The sequence below is a fragment of the Mugil cephalus genome, chromosome 20 (assembly GCF_022458985.1).
Source record: "Mugil cephalus isolate CIBA_MC_2020 chromosome 20, CIBA_Mcephalus_1.1, whole genome shotgun sequence".
NCBI classification, from domain to species: domain Eukaryota; kingdom Metazoa; phylum Chordata; class Actinopteri; order Mugiliformes; family Mugilidae; genus Mugil; species Mugil cephalus.
In genome coordinates, this window is record NC_061789.1 from 20,522,013 (window position 1) to 20,540,610 (window position 18,598).

The following is an 18,598-nucleotide window of genomic DNA, read 5'->3' on the forward strand; positions in this document are numbered from 1 at the left end:
ATTTGTTGTAATTTATTATAATATTAGGTTTAATGCTTAACAGGAGACGGTGGAATGAAAGTAGTCCCTATTGTCCTCATGTGGAACAATAATGCCATTTATTAACTTGCTGTTATTGATGCATTCAGTACTCTGGATGCACAGGCTGAGCACACAGTTTCCACACAGATCACAGATCACATATTAGTACGAAAGATTTTCAGCCATAGCAGCTTTTCCAATGAGGTACTGCATCACTTGTGAGACAAACTGTGAGAGCTTCAAACGTTAACAAACTCCTACACACTACCATTGCGGCATCTTCTCATCCTCATCCACATGCCAAATGGAACTGTATGTCCTTTCTAGCACCGTTCAGTGTCTTCCACCTCAACGGCGAATCAGAGCAGAACCTTTGGATTCAAAAGCGAGGAGAGCGAGGAAGCAATGGCTGAACAAGCAAAAAAAGAGAGAAATAGCATCTGTGCGTACTTTCACCTCTGGTATGTACACCATTTGCACATCCACTGCTGGTAATCAGCTGTCTGAGAGGCAAGTCAATGTAATGCTTTGGCTCTTTGTGGAGGGGTCAGACGGGACAGTAGGGTACTCAGGGTTAATCGCTAAGCTTGGCTGAGTGGCATGAAAGAGGGCTGCAAAGAGGTGCTGAGAGAGACACTCATTGTCTATCCCACTCTCTCCATAACTGCATACCTTTCCAACTGCTTTTACATTCAGCCTCACGCACAAAAATAACAAAATGGCTGCCTCCTCCCTCTTTCACAGCTCATGTGGAGGCAGGGGCACAGAAACAGAATAAAAGCAGAAAGAGAGTGAGTGATCTGGAAGTGAAGTTGAAGGAGAGCAAGTATTCCTCTGTGGGGAGGCTCATGTCAGTGGCTGGGAGAGCTGCTGTCCATGGTTCTGAACTGACTACACTTCTTTGGGGAAAATAACATCCCACGAGTTGAGGCTGCATCAGAGACTGCTAGGTGGGGAGCTGTCGCTGTCCTGAAGGACCAGAGGCCTTTGACTGAGATCTCCTTAACCATGTCAGTCAGGAGGACATGACACATACGAGGCTGACGGTCGGGATAGTACCACCTCTAAGCAGAGCAGTGCTAGCTCACCTTAACAGGGTAGAATTTAGAAGTGCTTTACAAACTAAGGCTTTCACCGCACAGTACTTCCCCCTACCAGACAGCCTCAGCAGCAGACAAGGGACCCACTACTGTTAATGCTGAAACCCACAGAGCGAGTCTGTTTTCCCTTCCTGACACTGAGCACGCACTGCTTAAGTTTCAGCCACTGTCCATTCAGAAGGAATGTCCATTTGGGTCAATGTCAATGTCAGTCATCCCAGACATGCTCTGCAGCACTGCACTACATGACTCACTGACATCAGACTTGCTCATATTTCTAAATGCCATCCCTTTATGCGGTGGGGACTTCAGTTCAGTTGTGTAACTAGCGCCATTAAGGCTGAATGACTAGCATAGACAGACTTCACATCTTTTATGCCTCGCCAGCATGCAGTGCCAGAGCCAAATCACAAAGGCCTAGATGCATAAGCGCATACTAATTAAAGCACATAGAGATGCAAACAGCAGGCAAGGCCAGACAAACAAGTCCACTCAAATGCAAAAGCCCACACAAGCAAAGCAGCACACATGTGGGCATACTGAGCCGATGAATATGCACATACATATATGAATATGCACATTCACACAAGATTCTGGTGTCATAGTGGGATTACAATGCGTAATGCCAGTGTGTGGCCTTGTTCTCTGAACTACCCTGTAGTGCGAATACACAACAGCGAACAGCTGCCCAGCGATTAGAACTATAGAATGAGCCAAGAGGAGAGTAAAAGTGAAGGAGGCCACCAGGAGTGATCACACTTAGTCCACTTAGACTGTAGACTTGCACAGCAGGAATGTTAGTCTGCATCAGAGGTAGCTGATCACACCCACACACCTCACATGGCATCGTGTCCGGCTATTCAGGGCCAGCTAAGGCCACACTCTTGAACACTAGCAAAAACAAATTCACATACCAGCCGAGTTACTTTTCACCATTTATTTCAATGGTGTTAGAACCTTTGTGCACTACCTCGTATCAATAATGGGTTTTTTCATCACTGTACAGTATGTGCCTAAACTCTACTGAATCACAACGATGTAGACTTGGTTATGAAAGCCAGTTTGGACTCGTGCAGTATGTGTTCCACGATCTTTAGTGGATATTTACAATTTACCTTTAGTCATACTTGAGTACAACCGCAACTAGGCCACTTTGATGGTTGCAGAAAGAATGATATATTGTATAATGTTTATAACATTTTTCACACCCACACACAAAAAAACCCAACATTTTCGGACGTGTTACATGTCAAATGTGGACTTCTGGATTTCACTGTGTGAATGCAGAAAGATGATTCAAGATTCCAGATCACTTTATCGATCCCCACAGGGAAATTGTTTTGTCCAAGAGTCTCAGGATAACAAAGAACATACGCGAACCAGACACAGACGTAGGAATAAGAGTCAAAATGAAAATAAAACTTGGTAAAACAAAATAAAAACAAAAATAATACTGTATAAAAAAGACTGTATGACTGTATAAAAAGAAATATACAGTCCAATCTACAGTCCTATTTATGTACAGATATGAGATATACATAGTGTCTCAGTCCCAAAGTTACTCAGTGCAGATCCAAAGTGTGTTAGTATGGTGTTATCTAAAGTCTAAAGTGTCTATAAAATGTCTTGAGTGCAGATGCTGCTTTCATTTATGGTATATATAAATAAGTGCAGAATTTACTTGAGGTAGTGTGTGTGCATGTATGTGTGTGCGCGTGCATGCGTGTGTGTAAGTGAGGTAACATGTCAGCCAGATGGCCCGAGGCATAGCTGGAGCTGTGGCTGGCTCTGAGCTGAGATGAGATGAGGAGGGGATAAGCTTGGAACGGCCATGGGCTACGATTGTCCTTCACTCTGCAGGAATCCATTAAGGTTTCAGGGTCTCTTTAGACAACAGACAGAGACAAAGACGCACACACAAACACACGTGGCCATTTAGTCTTGCCTTTCAGACTCATAAAAGCTGAATGACAAAAGGTCTTTTTCAGCAGCAGCCATATGTGTAGGTAGCTGCAATCCCCCATGGTGAGACCATGACTCATCGCCTATGATATGTAAAACTCTGTTAATATCTGTCATCTGACAGAAGTGGCAATCAATTTTCACACATACTGATAATGATATGAGTCAGTTCAGTCATCGTACAAGCTGGAAACAGGGGTCACACACACACACAGACAGGAGCCTGGTGTCATTCCATGGCAGCTGGTGCAAGAGGCTAAACCAGTCGGCTTGAAAATAGAAGCTCCATACAAATTACGAGTATGAGAGAAAACTGATTGGATTTGACTCATTATCCTCACAGAGTAATTAAAGCCTGGGGGTGGATAGATGCTTGGACCAGACAAGACATCAGACAAGAACATCATTTTGCAGCAACCGAACTGGTCTTCGCACACTCATTCTGTCACATCTAATCACATCAGTTATTCCTTTAATGTACACAGTTGGAAATAATGAAAGCTCTAACAATGCTGCACACTGTTACCTACTATCCAACGTATATGAACATTATCATTAGAATATATGAATATTTCTTTGTCAAGACTGGGCAGATTGTATTTATGATCCTGTACTTTAAGAGCACAGTATGGATGAGATATTTTTTTCAGGAAAACATTATCGAATGTTGTGATCAGAAATATTACTTTAAATATAAGAGCAAATCTCAAGCCATTTGAAATTGAGCTATGGTATCATAGAAGCTCTGTGGTGTGTGTTCTCAGCAGTAATTGACTAAAATGATGCGGCCTTGCAGGTAGCCGGGACTTTGCTATTGAGTCAAAGTAGGAGATTGCACTTGTGGAGGTCTGTGGCTGACTTGTTGGCTGGCAGACTGTCTTTGGGGACTGAGATGTGATCAACCCCTCTATCTGTTACAGCATTCTTTTTCTAATGCTATTCATTAGCACAGTACAGAGAACCTTTATGACTACAATTATCAATAGCTGAGAAACTGGGCATGCTGCTGACAGCCCTGCAAATTAACTTTAAGTTAAGGCATTGTAGCTAACTGTTATGATCCTCTTTATAGAGGTATAGCAGTGCAACTTTAAAAGTATAAAATATAACCTCAACTTCAATACTCCCTTATGAGTTTCAGGTTAGTTCCTTAGTAGAGCTGGCCAGGAAGAATAAGTCATTTTACAGTCACTGGATAGAACTGAAAGATCTCAGTGATAGGAATCCCTTTCTGGCAGAGAATCGTCCCAACCAATTTCTACAGCCCTTTATCAGCTTAACGCTGCATCTTAGCGACTCACTTAGCACTGCGAGTTAGCGTAATGACTTGCTGGAGCGTGGCCTGTCACCACAGACGACGCGGCCAGAACTGTCACATCCAGGCAGCCTTCAAGCTGAGGAATTGTGACAAAGTGACATGGTGAGACAAACCTAAAGGCCTAACATGAGGGTGCAGGGGGTGGGGGGTGGGGGCAGCGGGAGGCTGTGGGACAGTGTGAGTGTGAGTGCGTCTGCGTGTACGGATGGGATGGGGTAACTCTGTCCTCAGAGCTAGGATGGCATCTCATCTCTGACTCCTCCGCCTGTCTGCTACAGGCAAAGAAGACATTGGAGATGAGATGAGGAGTGACTATACGGGGAGTCACCAGCCTTGCTATAAGGTCAGAACACAAAGCATCACCAAAATGACACACATCCACTGTGATGGAGTGTAGTCAAGCTAATACAGAAGGGGAGAAATTGAAAGGCAGGGCAAATGGGACAGGGTAACAATCAAAAAAGCATGGAACGCATCAAATGAGATGCTGGCAGAAGATGAGCAAAAGGCCACTCTTTGTGGAGGGACAAGGTCACTGAGATAAAAGGGCCGAGGCAGACAAGTTTGAGACCTCCTATTATTTGGGTCTGCTTAACACAGACAATCCCTCTCCACAGCCCAGCCCTCTAACTCAACCGAATTACAGCACAGCCCATAACATTACATCATTCATAAGAGAATTAAACATGCCCCCACTGGAAATTAGATACACACACACTCTCATGCATTTGCAATGATGCACATGCACACACACGCACAAATTCTCACAGGCAGACCCAGTGAAGCCCTGATCCTCATCCATCCGTAACCTCAAAAACTCTTCAGTGTGTGTTGACAAACTTTGCTGCGGGGGGAACTAGCAGGCATCGCAGGGAGATTAAGACGGGTGGTAAAAAAAAAAAAGTCACTGAGACATTGAGCAACACGCACACGCACGCACGCACACACACGAATACACACAAACTTGAGATGGAGGCAAGACGAGACGTGCTCATACTGTCAAACCACTTCATTGCTGGCCCTGGCGTCTAATTATGCAATAAAAGCGCCTCAACGGGGGGAATCGGCATAGCCCAAAATAAAAATCAGCCTGCCTACAAACTAGGAGACTCACCCAGTGTAAAATATCCTGTATCTCTCCAAGGAGGTAAAAGTGCTAGAGGCCCAGGACAACTCTATTCTGCTCTCTGTTTCCAGCACGTATCATAGGAGGTAGGCCAGCAGACAGTGACTCAGACCTAGATTTATATAAACACTGTGGTTGAGTAAAAATGCAGGTGCTGCAGGGAAACAGCCACAGGGATGAGGAGAGAATGGAGCAAGAGAGAGAGACAGAGAGAGAAGAAAAGAAAGTGACGTGAAAAGGTACGAAAAGGGAGCGGCTAAGAGAGGAGGAGAGGAAGGAGAATGAGTGAGGAGAGAGTGGGAGACAAGGCGTGCTGTCAGAAAGATGAGTGTGTGCATTTGGAAAAGTTGCAGGTTGCGTCCAGAGACCTGATAGGAAAGACACTTAATTAACCTCCTTATACACTAGGCCAACAGCTCGGACACGTGGACAGCATGCATCAGTGTATTGGTGTATGAGCTGATCAGACAGTCTGTTCTTTGCAGTTAGTTACAGTATCCCGCATTTTTTATATCAATATATAATTAAAAATGCATTTAGCTATAAAAAAAAAACTTAATTCCTGTTGTATGCCATCTTAATCGGCAGCGGTGAAATGAACATGTATCATATGCTTCCTACTCAGTTTGTGCTTTTTTCTTTTTCACCTCAGCACCATCCCTCAATCCCTCATCCAATTTCAACCACACGGAAACTCTCTCATTTACCCTCCCCGCTCATCCTTTTCACCTTCCCGTCGTTCTCTCTGTGTCGTCCTAACCCTTCACCTTCACTTTTCCCCTCTTCCCTTCCCGTCCCTTTTCCTTTATTTCCTCTCACCATTTCATCTGCCTCTCCACTCTGCTCCACCCCCCGCCCGGTCCCCCTTCTATACTCTCTCTGCCCTTGGCTGCAAGTTGTAAGCCTCTACTGGTAATTATTAATCAGCGGTCCACACGAGGAGCAAATGCACACATTCTCAAGCATATAACACGCTTTTGACACACAGATACACTTGCACACTGAAATAACACTCAGATAGACTCACACAGTCCTTCACGGCTATGAAACCTCAAAGTTACACACTGAGGCCCCTGAGACAGAAAAGACAGCTATCACATGTTTGCACAAACAGGAACCCAGTCCCCAATTCTTTATGGAAGAGCTTGTTTGTGCTAAACAAATCAATGCACATGAACTGCCCATGCACATACACAACTACAAGCAAACAAACACACAAACAAAATGGTTGCAAATACTGTGAACTAATGAATAAACAAAAATGGACAGCCCTGCACACAGGCACAGGCACATGAGAGAGGCACGCGTCATCTTCAAAGGGAGGTCTGAAAGAACACACCGTCACACCGCCTGGGCCTCTCCCGCTTTTCCTCACCCACCCCCAACTCCCAATATATGTTCAAAGGCCATCCATTAACCTTTCACTCACACAGGACTCGCTGTGATCTACTGCTCTCAGCCAAGGGCTTTGAAGAGCACAGCAACCTCCAGCACCAGGGAGGGTGCGGGAGGTAGCAAACGAGAGATGAGAGGAAGACAAAAAGAGGCAAAAGAGAGTAAAGGGAAAGAAAAAGGAATGACAACAACAAGAGATGTGCTCTATTAACAGATGGCAGAAAGAGGGTGAAACTGGAAAACAGAACAGCTAGAGGAAGGCATCAGGGTTACTCTCGAGTAAGTAGGCTGGATTGAACGAAGGGAAAAGTGATGGGCTGAAGTGGGCTGAAAAAGGAGGAAAGCTAAAACTATCAGAGATTGAACAGAAAGAGGAGCCACAAGAGAGATGGACCACCAGTATAAGGGGAGGGGGGGCTACTAGCCAAGGTGTTGGGGAAGAGAAAGCAGAGAGATTGGATGAAAATGAGAGGCGAGTGTTAGGAGTGAGAGAAGTGAGAAGCAGTGACTGTTGCTAATAAGACGGGGAAGCAACAAAAGCTTGAAAATGCGCAAGCCACAGTGAGAAAGTGAAGAAGGAAAAAAAAAAGGCTTTACAGGAGTTCTTTATTGCGAAATCCAGACGATACACAATATTCACAAGCCACTAGATTAGCAATTAGTGTCAGTGAAGCCTGCGGATTTGAGCTTTATGAAAGAGAAAAACCATGGTAAAACATATTCAAAGGTCATTTTCTGACAAAATAGGAGCATTATTTGCAACCAGTCAGCTCTGATGGCCTTAGTCCATAAAAGTCTGAGCTATTAGAAACTTGAAAATGTAACTTGTCGGTGAAGTTTAAAATGCAGATAAAATCATTCCAGCATAAGACATCTGGCTATCTTTGTTTCTGCAGATAATACTTCTGTCAAAGTAGAATGGGCCATAGCCATCCATAGATGAACCATTACATTGAGTCAAAAAGAAACTTTACATTCCATAATGCTTCCTATTTAAATTCAATACTCAGAGAGCTCACACATCACAGATGGGAAATACATACATAACTGATATTACCAAACTGTTTTTCCAGTTTTAGTGCAGTTGCAAATGTATATGATCACTGTTTGGTGTTGTTCAAAGGCAATGTTTCAAAGTGAAACATTTATAAGCTAGACCACAGTTGCCACGGTCGTGCCCAGGGTACACGGGTTGCAAACAAAGCAAAGGATTTCTCAGTGCAGAGCTTACATCCAAACTCCCAACTCTGGTGAGGTTTATACATAGACAGTATAAAGATGGGTGATGGAACAGCTCCTCAAAAGTGAAGGCAAATTAAGTAGAGCTCCCCCTGGTGACTAGCTTCAGTATAGGTCATAAGCTCCACCTCCTCTATGTCAGTGGACGAGCCAAACTAAAACGATGAACTATAGGCAACTACAACTTTTCAGGACAGATTCAGTCATTTTATGTTGTTAATACAGTCAGTATGTTTACACGAAAAAAAGTGAATTATTGCCTTAATCCGACTCTAACTGGACATCTTGGACAGCGCACGTAAATGTATTACTCTGATTAATGTTGGAGTTCTCCTTATATGACTACGACACCCAGATAATGAGATTGGAAACTGATTTTCAACAGAATGTATATGCCTTAATCTGAGTTAAACTACACAACATCCAAGAAAGCTGGTCACAGAAGGCGAAGGTCAACAGAGCTGGTAGAAGAACCACCCGAGGGATAGCGTGCATCATATCTGCATCCTAAGTACCACACTCAAAAAGCTCTACTATTATCCATCTTGTTGTTGTCTCAAGACTTAAAGTTTTCTCCTGTTCCTTGTGCAAAAATCAAATACTGATAAGGTTTCAGATGAACATTTTTTTAGATTTTCACCATAAATTTTAAGCCAAGGGTTGAGCAACACTTAGACCCAAAATAACTGTCAGCCCAGTCATCTAAAAGCACCTGGTTTGCAGGTACATAGTGAATTCTTCATGTGTCCCCACATAAAAAATAGCTTCTCACCCCTGCTTTATATAAAGCAAAACACTACATTGAGGCTGGTCCCCATTCAGACATTCTGTCACTGCCCAAGGACAGTCAAGAGACTAAGCACTTTGTTGGGAAGATGTGTAAAAACAGCTAGTCCTCGATCCTTAAATAATAGCTACCATTCAGGGGAAAAGGCAGAGAAGAAAAAGGCTGGGGAGAGAAGGGGAAGACAGATAAAAATGTCTGTGTGCGCACTAAAGGACCAGGGGCCTTTCCATGTGACTGATCTGAGAGCAAAGGCTTAAATACAGGGGAGATGAGAACAGATTCAACCAGTCAGAGCTGGCGCTGTCATCCTAGTACAAGTCGCACACACATCCTCACACAAATGCTCACACACAAACACACACCCATCTGGACATGTGAGCACACTCATGTAAACACAATGATCCGCACAGACACTTGCATGTACACATAACCGTGTATTCACGGACATACTGCAAATGCATACATGCAGTATACTGAAAATTCCCAAATCACATGCACACTGCAAACTGAAAGGACCTACAAATAGCCATGTAATGGTCTGGCTGCCACCACTGGTGCACATAAATACAAACACACACGGCCAAACCAACGGTAGATCGGGGCTTCATCAAGTACAGCACAGCTGCCTGCAATGCCTGCCACATTAAGCAGGCCTAATGGGCCTTCAGATCAAGAGCACTGCGTATGAAGGGTGGTACATACTTGAGCATTCTGTGGAATCGGCGGGACATTCTGTCTGTCGAGGTGCGCCCGTCTGTCTGGAGCTGTAGCGTTTCTATAAACCACCGTGTTCGTGACTTTATTTTCTTTCATTGGCGTGACTTTGCATGGGAAGATTTTGTTTTTGCTTCTTGTGATAAAGGGATAAAGGGATAAATATTCAACATGTGACATGGGCAAATCTGGGAGTTTTGTGGGGAAGAGCAAGAAAGAATTGTGTGTATAAAGCTCATGCTGGTTAGGAACATTTGCACCAAAGAACTGCTTCCAGGGAATCAATGTGGGAACGTTACTGGTAAATATTAGAATGTGCAGCCAAAAGCAGAGTGAGGTTAAAGTGTGGCAGATTAGTGGGGACACTGAGGAGGAGCAGGAGCACACATTAGACAGTGAAGCCATGTGTGATGATCATGCAGTTTTTCAAATGAGCTTTGATTAGTGGGAGAGGGATCTTTGCAGCTCTCACATCAAAATCTTGTCCCGTTCCTTTAAATTCTACTTCACTTGGCCTCTTTTATCTTCCTCTCCTGCTCTTCTGGAAATACTACAATAGAGAGAATGTGTTTCAGCCAACACCTGACTGCCAAAACTGTGTGCACCAAAACGATGTGGGTGTGCTTAAGTGAGTGTCAATAGGCATGCCTATGTGCCTGATTTCAATAAGAAAAAAAATGTTTCTTCCATAAAAACCAAATGCTGTGCGTGTGCTTTGGGGCTAAATTTAGATAAGAGTCAATTGATTATTAATGCATTTGTATTACTCCTAAAGCGCCAGGTCACACTGATAGTTGGAGGTTTAATTTCATACAAATACACACACCCACACACAAACACAAAGCATGCGACACCAGAGGCTAAATATGTTCAACAGAGTTTACACGACACAAATCCAATGTTACAAAAGCAGCTAAATTAATATGGAAACAAACAAGGCTTTCTCAAATTAAAATTTTCCAGTCAAACAGGGCTTCCACTGTGGGAATGCTACAGGCAACACATTTTAAAGTTACCTTCACCGCTTCGCTTTCTTCCACTCTGCCTGCTTCGTTGCTAGCCCCTCCTCGCAGAGGCCATGTCTCCCTGACGCTCCTCCTCCTCATCCTAGCTGTCTATCACCCAGCGGCTCATTGGCACAGAGCTGACTGAAAGCATGCAGCAGATGGTGTGCTGCTGTCTGTGTGGCAGGCCACTAGCAGGACACTCAACAGCCCCTCCTTTCCCTCCAAAAACCTACTGCCTCTCCCTGCAGTCCCTGCTCCTTTCCTCATACACATCTTCCAGCACGTGCACACACACACGCGCACTCCCTCCAGCAGCCCAACCAGGTCACCTGCTGCCAGGCTTACAACAGCTACCGCACATACAAACAGAAAATTAAATATCTTATGCTACATGGCATGTTCAAGGAGGTCACACATATGGCGCCATTACATGCATGGATTCCCCCTCATTCACTTGCCATGCTCCACCTAACATCGAGATGACAAAAGATTTTATTGACATTCACACATGCACTTTCCAGCTCGCTCCCTCAATCCCTCAATCCCTCACGGTATCCTGTACAGACAGTTTGGTTAATCATGTGCAGTGTTTCTAGCCTGGTCAGCAAGTCGATATACTTGCAACCTCCATCACGTACAGCTAACGTATAAATATTACATCCTCATTTGCAATAACCCGGCCAGGTCAGTTACAGGGAAAAGTGAAACCGACAGGGACTTGTGTGCAACATTACGAACTGGCTCGGTGAATCAACATAAAGAGAATATTTACATACCCTGCGAGGACGGAGAAATGCTGCTGAGAGCCACAGCACAGATGAAGATGATCCAGGCTGCAAGAGCCATGTTTGAGGCTGAGAAGGGTGCAGGGCAAAAGACCGGGCTAAAGCTTAGAGGCGGTCAGCAGGCACAAGAGAGTGGGGTGGCACTTCCTCAGCGTACACCCTCCCTGAGGGTGTGGGGGTGATCCTGCAGGCAAAGAGGTTACAATAAGGTTAGTGGTATATACATAAAATGTCACATAACGGTGTTCAGGATGACGGAGAGGAGAGGAGAGGAGAGGAGAGGAGAGGAGAGGAGAGGAGAGGAGAGGAGAGGAGAGGAGAGGAGAGGGGGAGGCGAAAAGCTCCCCGTGTGGTGGTCAGGTAGAGTGGGAGATTTGAGGCCATTTTGTGCAGAATGGCATGGCAACAGCTGTTGCCACTACCAGCTCATCACTCTCAAGTATTTGGATGCTTGATTGAATCAGACATGCTACATATGTTTTGGGGCTGTTAACAGTGCCATATTCATGTGAAAAATACATGTCTTTAATGTGTGTGTGTGTGTGTGTGTGTGTGTGTGTGTGGTGTTTACAGGCATGCATGCAAATCAAGACAGTGAAAAGTGGTGACTCAGTCAGCAGCGCTCTAGGGCTCACACATCTCATTTGCCTAATGAAATAAATCACAATCTGGAACTTGAGCTCTGATTTTTTGACAGTAGAGCCTGCTCCGGCCCTCCAGGGGCTGACGACATAAAACAGGAGAGACAGTATTGTTAGAGCTAATATTCCTCCTGCTGAGTTTGCTGATGAAACAGACAGATTGGCAGTCTGTATGTGTGGGTGTATGTGTGTGACAGATTTTTTTTAGTGTGTACAGGTGGTTGGATTGTCCCTTTATTTGATCACGCATTTAATATGACATGTCCCACCTATGAAATCACCAGCTCAGCCCAACCACTCAAATAAAGAATAATAAAAAGCATTAAACAATAATACTAATACGATATCTTAATTTATTTCTCTGTTTGTTTTCTCGTCTTTACAAATTTGTTCAGGCATGGCTAAGCCATCTCCTCCTGTTAGCAGAGATCTTGAGATCTTGAGTCCCTCCCTCTCTTCATCACCACTGATTTGGCTTTCCCTCGATCTCCCCAGCCCCTCCTCTTCATGACCTTCTGTGATATTTAACCTCCTCCCTGGTGGCAACGCCGGCCCACAGCCATCAACCTGCCCTGGCGCCGCCGCTTGTATTAGTATGTTGGATGTCGTAGGGTACAAGCGAAACAGAGCGAGCGGGATGCGGAGGGCATGCAGCGAAGAGTGAGAGAGAACAAAAGAAGAACAGAATGCGCAAGGCGCATATGTAGCAGCTGTCCTTTACGCCATGGTTTATTTCTATCATATACACACACACAGGCGATGTCTGCACTGATGCAGCTTCTACCTTAATTTGGGTTTATTTGGGACCACCCTCTATGACCAGCAGCTAAGAGGAAAGGACACGCTCAGAGGGAGGGCAGGAGAAACAATGAAGGTGTAAAAATGCAGTAAACAAGCTGCTATGAACATGGAATGCAGTGCCGAGCATCCAAGTCTTTTACAGAACTACTTCTCTCCAGATCTTACTGTAATACTAATGGTCAACACGTGACACCTGTTTAGTTTTTGGTTTAGATTTTTTTCTGTCTTTTTTGACTAGCTCTCCTGTGTTCTCAATGAGGTTCTTAAAATGAGTAGGACATGTAGCGGATTGATGGAAGGAAGAAGAAAAACAATGCGGCAGGGATAAATCAATTTAATTTTTTTTTTCAAAAAGAAAGCTGGCATTACACAACAGTCTACTCAAACCGCTGGTGTGTGTGTGTGTGTGTGTGTGTGTGTGTGTGTGTGTGTGTGTGTGTGTATGTGTGTGTGTGTGTGTGTGTGGAGGGGTGGAGGCAAAGGGAGAAATGAAGACAAGATAAAACAAAGTAATGATGTGAAGAAGTCATGAAAAATAGAAGAAGCATCATGCAGCTAAGTAACTAACATACAAGCAGACGAGGTAGCAAAGTAAGGAAAGACGACTTTCTGTCTGCATGAGAAAATGACTGTGAGAGAATGGGAGGAAAAAAGGCTGAAAATAACCTCGTGAGAACAGCAAAGGAATGGTTAAATACCAGGAGGTAAAGAGAATGGAGATTTCTGTTTGCGTCTATGAGTGGATCAGCCTCTTTGTGAAAAAAGTTTAGAGTCTTTGGAGGGTGTGAAATGGGTGTCTTCACCCTTCGTGCTCTCCCTTCTTGGAGGATGTTACATGCCTGAGGCCAGAGGCTGACCTATTGCACTGATCACATCCACTATTATTACCATCATTGTTTCTCTTCGAATAGTGCAGAACATCATATCCCGCGAGACCTGAGCTCACAAAATGAGAGAACGGACAGCAATATCACAAGAGTGGCGGAAGGTGACGACAGCGACCGCGCGGGGGAGAAAGTGGGAGGTAGGCAAACAGCAGTTGTGTCCACAAAGACAAACGCGCAGCTGTCTAAATGGAATAGCAGCAGAGTTACGCTCAAGTAGACGGCGCTATCATTTTGTTTCAAATGCTACACTCTGTTTCTTTAGCCATTAATTTACAAGCTGCCTTGATCCCCAGCAAATAACCTCATTATCCACTTCTATTGGATCATTACGATAATCACCATGATCATTAGGTTCTGTTTGCCTTAGCAGACATGCTCATCAAGAACAGGGTGTCACAAGTCCTTTTTATGCTGTGTGGAGGGTTCTAGTACAGGCTGTGTGTGTCTGTCACCAGAACTATTCATGTTAACCCCACCACTCCAATCATTTCTGTGCACAAGTGAGAGGCATTTAGGAACATTACCCAACCGGAATCAAAAGGAAAGAGAACAAAGAGTTTACGTAGACAGTTTCTACTGCATCATTAGAAAGGCTGGTGCAACTCTCAGAGCTGCTACAGCTTTTTCTCTTGTTTATCCCCCACCAATGAAAGCTGATATCAAGGTGGAAGAAACAAGTATGATAAGTGTGAGTCACTTGAAAATTCATGAACAGGCAGATTATAGATCCACCTCACTGACTGGGCTAACACAACTTTAAATGTGCAGGTTTTAATATCTTTTTCTACGGAGAGCCTGCAAAAGGTCTTTTGCATGCAATAAGTGTTTTTGGTAACATCTGACATATTAATTAGCATTTCAGTGCATTTAAAAATGAGGTACTCCATGTGAACAAGTTAAAATCATGCAGGCCAATAGGGGGCAAGTAGGATCGTGAAAACACAAATTTATTCTATTGGGAAAACACTCATATAAGGATTTGACAGTCATACATCCTGACAGTCAGTTTCTTTATGCAAAGACAAGTTTTGTCATATGACGAAGCACCAGCGTAGCGCGTGCTATTAGGACTGATGCCTCAAATGCTTCAACAGCGAATAGTTGGTTCAGCAGCGAAGCTCGCACTAGGAAGGAAGTGACAGCCTCTTGGCAAACAACACAGCCAAGCGTGGCAAACTGAACGGCACTCACTCACTTACAAATCAGAAAGTTATGCAAACTACCACATTAAATATATGTTACCAAGCCAAAATTCATATCAAATAGACTTCTTCTATAAATCTGAAAACAACTGTTTTTACTCAGAGCAGTTTTATTTGGTATCCCTCATGTCCAAGACAGGCACTTTATTTCAGAGGAAATTATCATAAGAGTCGGTGAAGGCTAGCTGTGAAGTATTGTGTAGAGTATGATGAGACTGCAGAGAATGACAAAAACCTATGCTTTGCCCGGGGGCCTTTAAGTAATTCTCCCTGTGACTCATCTGTGCAGGAGCTTTGTCACACTCAATACTCTTTTGTACTCTCTTGAGTTAGGCAAGAGGGAGCCATAGAAGGAAGTGTAACAATAAATGAGGAATAGGGTAGAATTCATTAATTACTTCCTCACCTCCATAAAAGTAATCACTTGCAAAAGTGAATATAATTATCCTACTTTTCCTTTGATAATGTCACAGACACACCATGAAATATTGCTACCATCAACCTCTGCAATCAAGCTATGGTGAGTGGGAGGTTGTGTTTTTACTGTCAAACCTGCCTTCAGGGATACTGAGATATGACAGCTGAATGATTATTCAAATTATCCCAGGAGTGAACAGTTCCAGCGCGTGTGTCACAATTGCCCATCAGTTGAGACCATGGATTCGGATCAATAATAATGAGCATGATGCGTACACTGGAGTTTGCTTAAATCACACGGCTAAAAGAGACATCGGGGAAATACATTTGATTAAAAACAACAAAGAAGTCACAGCATTTTAGTTTTTTTAACGTTCTCAAGTAAAAAAAAAAAAAAAAAAAAAAAAAGCTAAGCCAAAAGAATCATCCATAAACTAAAATCCCAGCTCTCTACATCTAAAGCTTGACAGAAGAAAACATTTTTTATTGTCACTGCAACCGAAAAAAATGGGATACCACCTTAAAAACCCCATTACCCTCTTCTCACTGTAGCTGTTACCCTCCCAACAACATAATGTGCTTATATATTAATATTTCACAACAACTTGCATCAATGACTCACATGGTCTCAACCACAGTAAGAAGTGATGGACTGCTGTAATGTTAACACTAGAACAGTCAATTGGGATGGATAATATTGTTAAGCTAGCAGCAACTACACAAGCACATTTAGGTCAGATCATCCCAACACTCCTCCATTTACTGGGGGAGGTCAGTTCAGGCCGGGGCTCTGGTGTGGTAGTATCTCGCTGGCTGCTGCAGCAGGGCTGTTTATATAATGACACCATTGTGCCGTCTGTGTGCAGATGGAACATCAGAGCTCTTGTAATGGCCTGTGTATTAGGGCCAATGTGTTTGATTACTGACTCACGGAGAGCAAGGATAGGCTGTGTAGTCAACAGGGAATAAGGCTCCCTCCAAAAGAGCAACCCAGAGTAAAAAAAAAAAAAAAAAAGACCTATTTGAAGAAACAGAAGGAAAGAGGGAAGAAACAAAAAGGGGGAGACTTTAATGGAAGCGTGCTTTAAGGGAATGCAAATGAGACAAGGGAATCTGCAGTGCTGAAGAAACCAGCGAAGGGATATCAAACAGGGCTAGTGTGCCTGCCAAAGAGGTAAAGGCAAACGGAATGTAGGAGGGGGGGATAGTGAAAGAGCTCCTCTCACTTTATTCAATAGACACTCCTGTACATTTTTTTTCCCGTTTCAGTATCCACCCTTGAATGCAGCTCTCCACAAACCCCAACCCACACACTTCCTCATCACTAGAGTGACAGTGCCTATTATTATTACTATTATTATTATTTTTGAAGCCGTAGTAGGTCTTAAAAAAAAAAAAAAAAGTAGCCACTAAGAGTCCACCATGGGTGACAGCTGTGCGTGCTAATCAAAGAGCATGAGCGTCTTACAGGAGTTGACTGCGTGTGATCACGGCGTTGCATCTGTGAATGAGTGATAGAGATAGTCTGCCCCTGGCCAGCAAGCCAGCCAGTCTGCTCGTCAGCGCTGACACAACACAGCGGCGAGAGCTTGCTACCCGGTCCGCTCTTCTGAGTCTCCAGCACGGCCTGTGATTTATTGTGGCTGTGGAGAGCTTGTCACTGTTCATTATTACTGATGCAACAGGCGGCAATGCCACCACCCATCAAGGCTTGCCCTGTGATGCCCGCCACAGCTGCCAGAGGAAGTGACCTTAGCACCCACCTGTCTTCTCACGCAAACCCCGGTTGCAGCCCCTTCCTAATGAGCTCTAATATCGTACAGAGGATGAAACCTCTGAGCCAATTCGGCAGTCATCTCTACACCAGGCTGCTAATCAGTGGAAAAATTACACATTGATTCAAACCGAGAATTTTACAATAACAAATGGCATTTCATTTCATATAACTCTGTCTTGTTTGTCATGTTTTCCACTGTATTGGCTTCCCCATGTTTCCCAACCCAGCAATCAGATTAGATAGACTGCATATACGTCAACCTGGGCTGTCAACTGTCAGTATGAGCTGCGTCGCAAATCAATGAAATGAAATGAATAATTCACTATGACCATTAAGCCCAAACAACAAGAGTGATAACTGCCGGCTCTAACATTAATCTTATGAGCCACCAACAATGGATTATGATATAACATGATAATGTTATGAAATTGTACTCTCTCTGGTGAAGCTCCCTCCCACCCTCTGCAATGAGCTTGTTCCCAGATGTCACTGGGCTGTGACTGGCAGGCTGCCACCCCGAATGCCTGTGCACAGCCAGGCCCAGCTAGATCCATCTTCATTAAGGGCAGAAACACTGTGAGTTGTGTGTGTTATTATCAGTATCTATTAATCTGAAAGCTCTAGCAGGGCAACCCCCATCTAACAGTTACACTACAATACACAATAACAAACCACCCGCCGATGTGCAAACACAGCATTCGCACTGCACAAACACATGCAAGGCTAAGTTTTGCACAGCAGCCTATCCTATGCAGATAAAGCGTTTTTCACTCCTGATTGGGGAAAGATAGAGAATAATGACACGTTTAGCTGCTTTTGAGATTCACTCAAGGCAAACTGTAGACACCAACCCCTGATGTTGGTATGCTAAGATGCACATGATCATGGCTTGAAGCATTCACAAACGTGTTCACACGCATGTACACACTCACATTTACACACAGCGAAGAGCCCACCGGGGCACCACATGTGATGTTGACCCAGTTTAGATCTGTGACACAAAGTGGAGCAGGGATTCAGAACAAAAAGAGACAGTGACATTTAAAAATAGGTTGACATTCTTTTCATCTCATTGCTGAGACTCGTACAATGGAGGCATCCATCTTTTGTGTCAGTGGCATGATCAGCTAATTATTCCATCGCATCTTCAACTTGCATTGGTTTGGTCCAGTGTACTGATATGCATCCTGTACATTGTTGTGGTGATTCAAAGGTTGTACCAACACTAAGGATTTAAAAATAAGCTTTAATTTGATAAAGAGCAGCCATTGTATTGGTCGAAACTAACAAATTGGTCATTACCTTTGTATAATGTCAATGGTTTCTTCATTTTCCAAGCTAGTATTTTTCATGGCTTGGGTTTTTGACAAAGAATACATGCAAAATAATTATATATGCTATGTGTTACTCACTTTTAGT

At 43.8% G+C, this 18,598-nt stretch overlaps 1 protein-coding gene across 4 annotated transcripts in view; it reads right to left on the minus strand.

Annotated features, from left to right (window-relative positions):
* adgrl1a (adhesion G protein-coupled receptor L1a) overlaps positions 1-18,598 on the minus strand; it is a 91,059-nt gene that overhangs the window by 41,652 nt on the left and 30,809 nt on the right. For all 4 annotated transcript variants that reach the window (XM_047571653.1, XM_047571651.1, XM_047571652.1 and 1 more), the window contains exon 2: positions 11,446-11,638. In XM_047571653.1, coding sequence (XP_047427609.1) covers positions 11,446-11,515 — 70 coding nt within the window. In that variant the 5' untranslated portion in view covers positions 11,516-11,638. The remainder of the gene's footprint in view (positions 1-11,445; positions 11,639-18,598) is intronic.